The sequence below is a fragment of the Acomys minous genome (assembly GCF_964271855.1).
Source record: "Acomys minous genome assembly, chromosome: 9".
Taxonomy (NCBI): domain Eukaryota; kingdom Metazoa; phylum Chordata; class Mammalia; order Rodentia; family Muridae; genus Acomys; species Acomys minous.
In genome coordinates, this window is record NC_140490.1 from 106,474,447 (window position 1) to 106,487,426 (window position 12,980).

Consider the following 12,980-nt stretch of genomic DNA (forward strand, 5'->3'; position numbering starts at 1 on the left):
GTAGAGGGCATCTTATGAAAGGTGATGAATTACTAGGAAAATACCAAGAGTTGGAAAACCTGAGTACCATGTTTGATACAATGCCTGAGTGCTGGGAATTATAGACAAAAACACAGAACTACTTGAGGACAGGCTTGCTGCTTGAGGTTAGTGACACTGGGAAGGCTGATCAACACCTTTCACTCCATTTCCTGGTGTGTAAAAACTACAATGCCTCATATGTCCATTGAATGCTTAGCAGAAAATAAATTCTTCACAGCCCAATTTTTCCCTATATTGCAGGAAATAGGTACTACGTAACCATGTTCCTGTAGATGCAGCAAGTTCAACAAGGCCAGAACTCTCTGTACGTTGCCACTTGTTCTAGAACTTGAGCTCCTCCTCATTGACACCTGAGTGGGTTATCCCTACATTTCTTAGCAGAATGGGGTTGCACTTTTGTAAAAGACAACTCGAGAACCAATCTTCCAAATACGGACATTTTTACCCAGTGATCAACTGACACAGTGAGCTGGTGATTGTACTCTATTTTGAACGGTTCTTAATTAATTAATTTATTTTTCTCCATACCTCAGTGACCAAAATAAATAAAACAAAAAGTTAACATCTTTTCTTCACGTGAAAAGCCAGGTAATACAGGCAATCCTTATTTATTATTACTTTCTACTGCTGCTTCTGGAAATTATTCATCGCATGTTATATGTATCTTTGAGGCTTACAGTCTACTCTTTTCAACCTTTCTCCTATTACCTTAAGATCCCAAAATTTCTGACAAATACGGTAGGAGCTTGAGAGATTGCTCAGTGATTAGGAGTGCACCTGGCTTACGATGGTTTAGATGAGAATGTCCCCCATGGGCTTATGCATCTGAATACCGAGTGCCCAGTTGATGGCGCTGTTTGGGGCGGTCTAGGGGGATGCAGCCTCGAAAAGGATGAACATTATTTCGCGGTGGCTTTGGAGTTTTTATTCTAACCCTTCTTTCTGTTTCCTGCTTGTGTTTTAAAAGGTAGACTCTCAAGATTCTTAGTCTTGTTATCATGCCAGCTGCCTGTTGTCACTAACTTCGCCACCGTGACTTTTATCCCCATGGAAACAGAAGTCAAAATAAAGACTCTCTCCCTTAAGCTGTCTTGGTGGGGTGTTTTTATCAGAGCAGCAGACAAATAACTAATACACTCCACTTTCAGATGATCTGAGTTTGGGTCACAGCACTTGTGTGGGGTGGCTAATGCCTTTAAATACAGCTCTAGGTGAGGTGACTCCTGTACTCACACGCACAAAATGCCCCACCCCCCACCCCCCGACAAAATACAACACAAATGCATCTTTAAGAGATAAGCTTGGTGGTGCAAGCCACTTGGGTAGTTGAGGGAAAAGAACTGCTGCAGGTTTAAGATCAACCTGGGGAACTCAGTACGTGTCAAACAGGGCAAAACAAAATGACTGCCAGACTTGAAGCGCTGCTGCTGTCCTTGAGTTCTAAAGAAGGCGTACACAACGCATTTGTTATCAATGCTTTATTGTTCAAAACAAAATTGAAATTCTCTGGCACATAAAACAATTATTTCTACAAAAGGAAAGCCTACAAATCTTGATAATTTATACAAATAACAGTTTTTCAAAAAAATAAAATTTTAATTTAGTAAACTTGTCTTGTGCTCTACATTTTTTAGCACTGTCTGCAATGATCCACCATAAATCCCTGAGCAGAGACATTTTGATCGTGTTCTAAGACCCCAGCCCTCCCCCTAGAGTTGGTCAGTTACCAAGTCCAGCCCTGTAGTGACAAGTGTCAGGGACATGTAGGTATAAAGATCCATGCATTTTATGACATAGGCCCAATTATTAATACCACTTGGGAGCCGAGTCATGTGAAGTGTAGTTACTATGCATTCAGTGAACCTAAAGAACCAAGTGTTGGAAAAAGCAACAGTAACAATAAAGACATAAAGCATATGACTAGAATGCCACAACAACAACTATTTAAATAAATAAAAAAATGTTAGACACTGAATTTATCTTTACAGCCTTATATTAAATTTCTTTTTTTTTTTTTTGTCCTAATTGCCAATGCATAGAAAGTTAAACATATTTCAACCCACCATTTTGGTTTGACCATGGGTTGGTTGTTGTTAATGTTAAATATTATTCTGACGACTCAGTGATTTAGTTATAATTTAACTTCTGACCCTTGAGTGAAAAGTTTACAAAATAATATACACATTATAGGAGGGCTTTCTTATTATTCCCATCAAAACTCTTACTATGCTTGCCCTTCTCACAAAGACACTAATGTCATAGGAACACTACTTCAAATTCTTTATGCACTGTATTCAGATACATGGCATAATGTATAATATAGGGGGAAACATGATAATTTTTTGCACATCCAGCTTCCCTTTAATGAAATTATTAATCATATATATACATGTACTATGAAAGGGAAGAAAAAAACTAAATTTTAGTTGCAAATAGCTGTTTTAACAAATATTTTTGTTGTTATTATTTTGCTACGGTTGGATAATAAATAAATAAATATTTAGGGTATAGAACAGTTAATTTCTCTACAAAGAAATTGCTAATGGACTGCTATTCCAGGAATTTAATTTTTAGTCACAAAGTTTGAGTATAAGCCAAAAATGTTAAAGAAATGTTTTTCTGTTTCATTTATAGTTTTTTTTTCTTATAAAATGATCACTGAAATACCTAATAGCAGGTAAGGAAATAAAATACTCAGTTTTCTGTTGGAAAAATATCTTTCAACTGAGATAAGCATTTGGCAGAAGATGAGGCTGGTGCTTACTCTATGGCATCTTAAAAAAATGTATTTTTTTTTGACATCTTTCAGGAAAAACAAAATAAGACAATCCTCAAGGATGCATTTGCACTGCGGTTTACGTACGTTAGGAACTGATGGGCATTTCACACCAGCTCTTTCCAAAACAATCACTGAAACCAGTCCTTAAGTACCCACGCTTCATTGGCTTATTACATCAACCATGACCTAGGAAGTACCGAGAACTTCGCCTTCTATGGTCACTATAGGTTTCCGGAACTGGAGCACTCATAAAGACCCTTTGTTTCAGCCTTAGTGAACACATATGCTAACCAGGAATAGACACTGTAAAAAGTAATTTCAAATGAGCTAACACAACGAGACTGACTGGACAGTTTTGGAGAAAATACTGACAATCATAACAAAATGAAAATGCCTTTGTGGCCCACGCCCCAGGCCTTCCTAGGCCCTCTCCTACCATCTGTGCGAGTGGTTAGCTCTTCTCTCCACGCTCATTGAGACATGACAAACGACGTTTAATGATAGGAAGCCTAGGACAGTCGAACCATGAAACGTTTGTGGGCGGGAGTCAAGAAACAACTGCAGACAGACTCGCCTGACAGATCCCGACACAATGGTAAAAACCAAAGTTTTAGAAGCTTCCGAAATCAACAAGCAGGCTGTCCCAAAGAGGGAAGACAGCAGCATAAGGACAACCGGTGGGCTCACTGGGATTCACACTACGCTTTAATCACTCCCTGTTCACACTCAACCTTAAGAGTTCACTGTGGCTGGATGGGCTCTCTGACTTCCCCTCACAGTGTTTAAAGAACAATATACTTTCAAAATTCTCTCTCAAAAGTGAACAACGTCTGCAGCTGAGATTCCCCCTACCATTTAAGAATGCCAAAAAAAAAAAAATCCTGTTAAGTGCTCTGGTTTACAGTCTACGGGTAACAATCACACCCTCCAGGAGGTTTTCAATGTTCCCCTATTTGGTGATAAGGGCTGTGCCCATAGCAAAGTGGATTCTCCCAGCAGCAGCAGCAGTTACTATGATGACCTCTACCCAGGGCTTGAAGTCCCCAGTGAGCTTTTTATCACAGCACTGCTGGGAAGTTCTGTCTGTTAATCAGGCCAGCTTTGATAACCACAGGAGAGGGAGGGTAAGTCCATGTGTCAGGTCTTGGAGGTCTTCAGCCCTTGCTTTTCCATGATGTTCCACAGCTTGCGCAGATTGGACTGGGTGATGACATCATCTGGTTTGAGTTGCAGAGCCCTCAGGTAGTTGGCCTCAGCTTTCTGGAGTCGCCCATTGAGATGCAGAATGGCCCCTAGGTTCATGAGAGCAGCAGGGTACTGTAACAAGAGAGAGGAGGTGAGTGATAAAGAGGCCATTTCAAGATCTCCTTCATGGGGGACAAAATCCTCATCCACTCATGAAAATGATTCCCATGTCTAGAGGCATCTGGTGGAAGTAATTTACCAGATATACAAGTAGAGAGAGGACAAATACACACCTTCAAAAGTACTTTGTACTTTACAAGGGATGGGATAACCATTGAGATGTAACAAGAATAAATTAGTAAAGGAGAAAAAAAAGTACTTTGTACTTTAGGTAGGACAAGTAGTTAGGAAATATATCTTTTTCCCCCCTTTAATGGAAAAGCATAGGTAACATAAAAAAGACTCAAAAACCTAGTCATACTGCTTTTTGGGGAAAAAACCTTTCAACTTTATCTGGTCATGGTGGTACACCCCTATAATCTGATCAGGAGTTGAAGGACATCCATAGATACATCATGAGAGTTATAGGACAGCATGGAGCACATAAGGTTCTGTTAAAAACATAGCAAACACATTTAAATAAATATAATTTCAGATAAAATTGTGTTGAGGAATTTTAATATAGCATCATGGCTGCTTTGATCATACTCAGAGACCTTCTACATCTTTGTGATCCAGCAGGACTGCAGACATAACCTTAGTACACATCTTTAATCTCCCAAAAGAAGGTAAAGTAAGTTTATAGAAGCAAGCACCCATGTTTGAAAATGACATCTAATTGAGAGGCAGACCCAGTGACAAATCAGGGAACGATTTGATAGAATAGTATATGCCCAACTCTCGGGAGGAGAGCAAAGGCAACAGTTTTACCAGAAGAGTTTTGCAGAGACAAGCTGAAAAGAGAAGAAGCTATGCAGATGAGCCAGAGAATGAGAAGAAACCTGAAGATTAGAACAGATGGCCAAAGCAAGTTTGAGGCCAAGCAGAGCAATTCAGTCAGAAGCTGAGAGAGTCCAGTTTGAAACAGTCATTTTGGAGAGGCGTTTGAGGCAGAACAACTGAGTTGAATCAACCAACCTGAGTTTAGAAACAGATAGAAAAGTTCAGGTTATTCAATATTAAGTAGGCCTTGATTAGATTGTATTGAAGTTAGAAGGAAGCACCCATGTTTGCAAGTGATGTCTAATTGAGGGGCAAAGTGAGGAATCAAAGATACATTTGGCAGAATGAAATAGATAGGACACACCCAACTCCTCATGAGAAAAGAGGAAGAAAGCGACTTAAGAGAACATTGCAGAGCAGGGAGGGGGGAGCAGTTTTACTGTTAACAGTTTTATAGAGGCAGGTTGTGGAGAGAACAAGTTAGACAGAGGCGAACACGGACAAGCCAGAGAATGAGAATGAGCCAGAAGATTAGAATAGATTGCTAGAGTTAGTTTGAGGCCAAGTAGAGCATTTCAGTCAGAAGCTGAGAGAAGCCAGTTTGAATCAATCAGCTAAGAGAAGAGTTTGAGCCATAACAGCTGAGTTGAATCAGCCAGCCAGAGTTCAGAAAACTAGAAAAGGCAAGCTTATTCAGCAGAAAGTCTCAGAGGTTGAAAACATTCTAGGTCTAGATTAGATTGTATGGAGGCTAGAAGCTTCCAGGACTAGGCCTAGGTTAGCAGATGGAGGCAGTGAGCCTCCAAGACAACAAATATATCAGGTGAATAAAAGTTACTTTTACAGAATTGATCATTTTAAAAAAAAATCCTCAAATGTAGTACTTTTCTGGCATGCCCATAACTCTGGATTCCAGCCCCAATAGCACAAAACAAAAGTGAAGCAAACCAACTAACAATATACCTCAAAAGAAGAAATAGAAACTTGAGTGAAAAGTGAAAAATCTATGTCCGTGGAGTCTTGTTTCTTCTAGGCTGTGCATGAACAATAAGCTATATGATACTTAACTGATATTTTCAGAGTGGAAGCACTGAAATTTTTTAAATTAAAATTTAGCATCTATCCCAAACCTAAACTATTTCTCAAAACAAGGCTTTCACATTTAAAAACTTAAAACTGTTAGATTTTTCTAATGGTGACTGTGTATGTAAATATATCAAGGCAAACAATACGAAAACCAATTAAACATATGGCATTGGTAAATATAACTTTAAAAATCCATTTTATATTACTTGTTGAAAAGAACTTCAGAAATAAGAAAAAAACTTAAATAATGCTTATACCATTTTTTAGTTACCATGGAAAGGGAAATATAAACTTATTATGCAAAAAAAATCGGTAAGGATTTTTTAAAAATAAGGAACATAGTAACATAGTTTACTTCAAAGATTTTTCTCTCCAAATTCTCAGATATATGTTAATGAGAGTATATTGTACAGAGAAGAATCTTTTGCATGCTATCTACAAATATAGTGGCTGTTGTCCTCTTTGTGTCCTGGCCTTAGGAGGTTCTAGCTAATAGAAAGCAAACATTTTGGCAGCTACATAAATGCATATTTCAAATATCAGATAAGCAACGTTTAAATGCTATGACTTTGCTTTCATTTGGCAGATAGTGTCAACCATTAATTGTCCTTCATTTTGTGCAGAAGCCAAAGATAATTTCCAACCATTTTATGATTTAATATTTTTACAATGCATGCATTTCAAAGCTGAATTCATTTGACCCTACTGTTTACTGTAAAAACAATTATTTCTCAACCAAATCAATGCTGGGGAGAGGAAAATAGCTCAGAGCAAACAAAGGGAAAAAACCATGATCAGATTTCAATTTGAAGAGATCTGGGTTTGAGTTCTTGTTTAACCATTGTGACCTTGGTGAAATGGCGTAACACCCCTGTACTTCAATTCCTTAATGTTGCTAGAAATACATAAAAACAGTAAACAGAGCCGTATGGAGGAATACTGTCACAAAGTAGACACTCTGAAAATGCCATGGTCAGTTTTCCTAGTCTAAGATATGCTTGGTAATTTTCATAATTTTAACTTCACATGCTAGAGAATGTCTCCATATACACATCAAATGTCTACTAAACCGCTGGCCATTATTTTCAAACTTTTCTACATTCTTTTATTTCCAAAAATAATATCACAGATATAAGCCATGCCTGACTTTCACCCAACCTTTTGGCCAGGATGACTTCATGCTTATGAAGAAAAACACAGATGGTCAGTTTCTAATTTTAAACACCAATTCAAATACATCCAGCTCTAAATTAAATGGCACTGTGAAACTCTACACTGGAAACCAAAATGACACCACCTACTTCATCTTCTAAGGGAAGTTTGCTATCACACCACTATTATTATCTCAAGCTACTCGATGCCTGAACATATTTCTGAATTATGTCTCCTCACAGCGCTTGGCATGGCTATCAATAAACAGCTACTACACTTTGGTATGCATGTATTCACAGCCTCAACTGCCAGAGATGATAAAAGAGGCAAGGAAAATCACTGTTGGAGGCCATTCCTTGTTAACCAGAAGTAGAAGTAGCTTAGGAACTGAGCTGAGAGAAACCAGAAAGCTCTGTGGGACAGTCCCTCTTTCCTCAATTACTGTGTTACCAACGTGTCTCTACCTATATTGTGTATACGTCAAACTGCAATTCAGGGAGATTATACAAAGCACTCAGAGATTATGCATTCAGATGGCTTAGGTTTACATGCTAGCTCTACAACAGAGAAATACACATCTGTACAAGGGTCTTGGGACCTCATCTCCCATCCAAGGTTGATGACAGAAGTATTTGTTTCATCCAGATACTAGAGATATTATGAAAGCAAAAGCATAATCTCTTCCCCATACCTTGGCCTTATCACTTCAAAATTTCGAGCCAAAAATTTCTTTCTCAGTGTGTCTAAACAACACGCATCAGGGTTTCCTGTTGGCTTGTACCTGTACTGACTTCCTAGTCTTTTTTTTCAGGCTGTTTGTCTAACAGATGAGAATGAAAACCTGTGGGAAAGTACACCAACCAAGCTATACACATATATTGTATTATTGTTTCTAAAGTATAGGGTTCTTTTGTTCTTAGGAATTATCTTCCTATGACCAGTTGATGAATAAAATATTAGTATTTAATATTATTCTAAGAAAACAAGGAGTTAAATCTGTCTGATCAATGGTTTTTAAATGCTAATTACAATGGTGCTTTTGTAATGAATTTAATTTTTGTACTTCATTCTGTAGTATGTTACTCATTATGTAAACATAACCATAAATCTATATTATGAGGTTAATGTGAGATGGTAGGTCTCAAAGGAAGTAATTCCTATTTGCTAACTGCTCTCAATAAAGAATAAAAAAGTATATGTAAACTAAGTATATACATATTTTAAAATGTCCATAGTTTAAGTGGTTACTTATTTAGCTATTATCATAACATTTTGTGCGGAATATAAATACCTATTTTAATAGGAAAATTATTTTAGAAATTTAAAAACCTGTATAACATACTGTTTAAGACACCCTATCGCTTCTTATTTGGGTGAATGGTAACCACTGAAATTTACAAACAGTTCTGCTAAAACATGACTGAAGTAATGGATACAGGCAAACTAACTGCTTTGAAAGTGTCAACAAGTGATTTTGACTTAAATACTTTTAAGTCTTTATGCTAAAAACATACATATATATGTTTATGCTAAAAACATACATATATTTATATATATATAAAATTGGATGTCATTTATCTTCCCAAGCCTGTCATGTATACCTTCCGGAGCAGTGGAGGTTGTGACTTCATGCATGCCCACCGTCCTGAGGAACTTCTGGCCTTCCAGCCACACAACTGAGTTCAGAGAGTACTCTAGGGAGCACTTCAACACTGGACAGAAAATCAAATTTTCAGCCCTGCCTATCGAGTCAGAATGTGAATTTTAAATAGATCTTCAGACTCTTTTATTCCCATCCACATGCTGGAAGCAATGTCATCAAGTTCACTTCTAGATCAAAGACGCTATCATCTTACAGCTTTTACAAAGAAATTGCTTAGAATAGGTAGAGCACGTAGAACAAAATATGCCAGATCATCTATCTATTCCCTTGTAGAGTACAATTCTCCTTTTGGTCATATAATTACTTAAGGTAGTAAACGTTCAAGTGAAACTTTCTTAAAGGTGACGTAAATGATTAAATGCTAGGAGACAGAAAGAGAGGGTGTGGAAACAGCATGTGACAGGTGTCTAAACAGCCTGCAAGCCTCTTTAGCTATGGGAGTGCCTTGCGAGAATTTCAGGTGGCATTTCATCTTATTACATACTGGCGGCTTTGCTCTCTGCCAGCTGCAACCCATGGCTTGGGATTAGACATATAAACACAAGTGCCAATGTCTTCCCTCACACACATGGTCTTTATTGAAGACAGCCGATGAAATTTTCAGCGTGTTAACCATGGCAGGCAGCAGCTCACAACCCTGTGACATAGGGCTTCTGGCTTAATACAACAAATGAGGCCCCCTCCTCCTCCAAAGGCTAGAGCAGAGCCCCAGACCCCGCTTGTTTCCAGATGCTTTACATCAAATGGGATGACTGGCAACCATGTGGGGGCAGCATATGACGTCTTTCTCAAGTCTCTGGAGAGTTATGCCTTGTTACTTTACTGTGGTCTTTGGCTTGATTCTCTAATGGCGGAGGAGAAAATTAAAATGATGGACATCTACTGGGGTAGGATAGAGCGATGACACCAAGATTATGGAAGTGTGATTATGGTCCGAGGTCCTTGAGGCCCTCAAAACCTCAAAGGGTGTTGGGAGGAGGAGCTGATTGGTTTCCTATCTTTAGCATACCTCATAATGTTGTGAAGAAACATCTAAAGGAAGAGTAAGTGGATACAGAGTTTGGAATTCTGCATTCTCCTGGGAACAGGGCTAAAATGTACAACTTTGAGAGGTCTTGGAAGTTCAAGAGGAAGGGAAGGGCTAGGCAGTACGCATTCCATTTGACCCCATGTCTACTCCTCTCCAGCAGGAGAAACTTTCAGAAGATGGAAATAGAATACAGCACCCAATATTTCTTCTACCTATTAAATTCTTTTTACTTCCAATCTGTTTTTACTGATTTCTTTCCAAAGAATCTGTTCATGTTGCTGAAACTATTTCTAACACTTGTTTATTGTTGCGGGAACCAGATACCATTTGAAAGAGAAAGACTATCATGAGCATGATGTCCTCCTAACTCATAAATGCACTGGAGGAGTGTTTCCAAGATACCCACCTTCAACTCTCCTTCCAAGTATAATTTGAAAACAAATACATTTACATAATTAAAAATTATTAATGGATTCTCACTTCTTTAAAAAAAATAGTTATCAAATACCTGAATGAGTGCCATTCAAGTGTGGCTGAAATTGCTTACTCAAACAAATTTACCAAAGAAATAATTGTGCCATGTTGCTTAAAAATTATTGGCATAAACATTTTAAGAAACAACAATTAAAAGAGCATTTGTGACTAATTATATACATATATACACACATGTTTAGCAGACATTTAATAAATAATACTGATGCTTTTAATATAGGTCTTATGGAAAAGCAGAATGTGGACCAAAATAATACCAGATATAGTAGATTCTTCAGTACAGGAGTTATTGTTATTCCTACTTTGTCCAACTGGTGTGATTAATGGTCTAACCCTAAACAGAATCCTTGATATACTACCTGCCACCTATATACACAAGCATATCACATCTAATTGTTAAAATTTGGTAACATGCCTTTAAAAAATCCTCTCTTAAACCTTTTCCCTGAAAGCTTGGGGATGTAGGTCAATAGTAGAGTCTTTGCCTACCCTACATGAGGTCTTAGATTTGATGCCAGTGACTACTAGCAACAAACAGACAAACAAACATTTAAAATAAATGAATAAATAAATAATAAAGAAAAGCCAAAATATAAAACAAAGAAAAACAAGAGAAATCCTCTTACCTATGTCTTTTCTCTTCCTCCCATCTTTAGTCTCTTTTAAGTTGCTATATTATACAATTATTTTAATAGGAAAAGATAGCTGGGAGGGAGGAATGGGAGGATATAAGTGATGGGATAACAATTGAGTTGTAATCTGAATAAATTAATTAAATAAAAAAAAAAGAAAAAAAGAAAAGGATAGCTACCTAAAAGATGAGCGGCAGAGTTAAATAAAGATGAATCAATCCAACACACATATGGTTTTTAAAATATATATATCTTTTAAGTACACAAAAGTTTCAAAGGGCATAATTAGTACCATGGACACACCACACAAATAGAACCTTATAAACCCAACTGAAGGCCCTGGTTGCCTCACTGTTTTATTCTTGATCACCTCCGAAACAAAAGCACTATCTTGAAATGAGCAATTCTCATCCAAGGCTGCATTATATACATTTCTGTGTGTGCACCCACAACAATGGCAAAGCTTTTGTATGCTATACAGCCCTGCTGGTCATCATCTAACATAGAACACCATTCTCCCATGTCTATACCTGCAGCTTGAGGCTTTTTGCCCATCCTTAGATCTTTTTGAATTGATTAGTCTTTGAGGTTGAGTTCCTTCACTTGCACTGTGCTGCATGCCTTCTATCTCTCCCTGGTGGAAACCCTACTCTTTAAAAGAACGCTCGCCACTTCCCTGCATATCTCTACACACCCCATTATGGAGGGGCCTCTAGGAGTGGAGTTGCTGGATCAGAGAGCAGCTCTCACTTTGTCAGTTCTTAGGGGGTCATCAGTATGTAACAGTAGGTCCATATACCATAGCATGATAGTAGTCGCTACCTTGTAATTTTTGTAAAATAAACAGAAACTTATAGACTGGTCTGGGCTCAATTTCATCAATTAGTAGAGAAATTAACATTTTCATTTGTTTGTGATCTTTCTAGAGTGTGCCTTCTGTGACCTGTCTGTTCTCCTCTATCTGATGGACAAAATGAGTCTGTAGGGAGTTTTCAGCTACATGGCAACTACCCAGAGACTGCCTAAACGGGACTGCTTGACTGACGGTTCCCAAGCTTGAAAACCAGATAAACACTGACCACTGTAAACTGTTGCCTCCTTTTCCCCTGCTTTCTTTCCTCATTCTTGTCTCCTCAATTTGAAATTGTTTGACAGTTATGTAAGAAATGCTTATATCTTTTTTCTTTTTTTTTTAAATTGTAACTTTTTTTATTATTAATTTATTCATATTACATCTTGATTGTTAGCCCTTCCCCTGTTTCCTCCCATTCTTCCCTCCCTCCCACTTCCCCCCTTCTCCCCTCCCCTATGTCTGTGATTGAGGGAGACTTCCACCCCCTATATATGCTCTAAGTCTCTTCTTGGTAACTTGCTATTTATGTCTCCCTATTTTAGCTCCTCCCAGATCCATCTCCTCTTCCATCCCTACACAATTTTGTGTCCTTTCTTTTTGGCTGTTTGTTTTAACCCAAAACTCCAAACTGTGATGGCCATATAATCTCAGATGTGTGTCCTACTCCTGAAGTGGGATCTATCTCTCAAGAGCTACACTTATAAGAAAACTAACTCTCCCTTCCCCCAACAACTATCAATTGTCAATAGTTCCTCAGCTACGAGTAGAACTTTGTGCAGACTTCCATTTTCTGTGCTCAGATTTTTGTGTCTGGTGTGACCTTGCAAAGCCCTTAACACACGTTCTCACAACTGCTGGGATCCCACATGTGCAATTATGCTAACATATCTGAAAAACAGTATTTGATTTTAGTCATCCATCTCTGGCTTTTATCGTCTTTTTGTTCTCTATTCTTCAATGACCTCTGAGCCTTGGAATGAGGAGATATAACATAGATGTTTCATTAAGGGCCTAACCTTTCCTAGTCATTCATTTTCTCCACCTTGTCTCATCGTGAAAATCTGTAGTAATCATCATCTATTCCCAATAGATGCTTTTCTGATGAACGAATGAAAGATGTGCTA

The 12,980-nt window shown here is 38.0% G+C and overlaps 1 protein-coding gene across 1 annotated transcript in view; it reads right to left on the minus strand.

Annotated features, from left to right (window-relative positions):
* Positions 1-1,505: 1,505 nt before the first annotated feature.
* Positions 1,506-12,980, minus strand: part of TMTC2 (transmembrane O-mannosyltransferase targeting cadherins 2) — a 387,068-nt gene continuing 375,593 nt past the window's right edge. Inside the window, exon 12 of the mRNA XM_084795967.1 lies at positions 1,506-4,138. Coding sequence (XP_084652093.1) covers positions 3,959-4,138 — 180 coding nt within the window. The 3' untranslated portion in view covers positions 1,506-3,958. The remainder of the gene's footprint in view (positions 4,139-12,980) is intronic.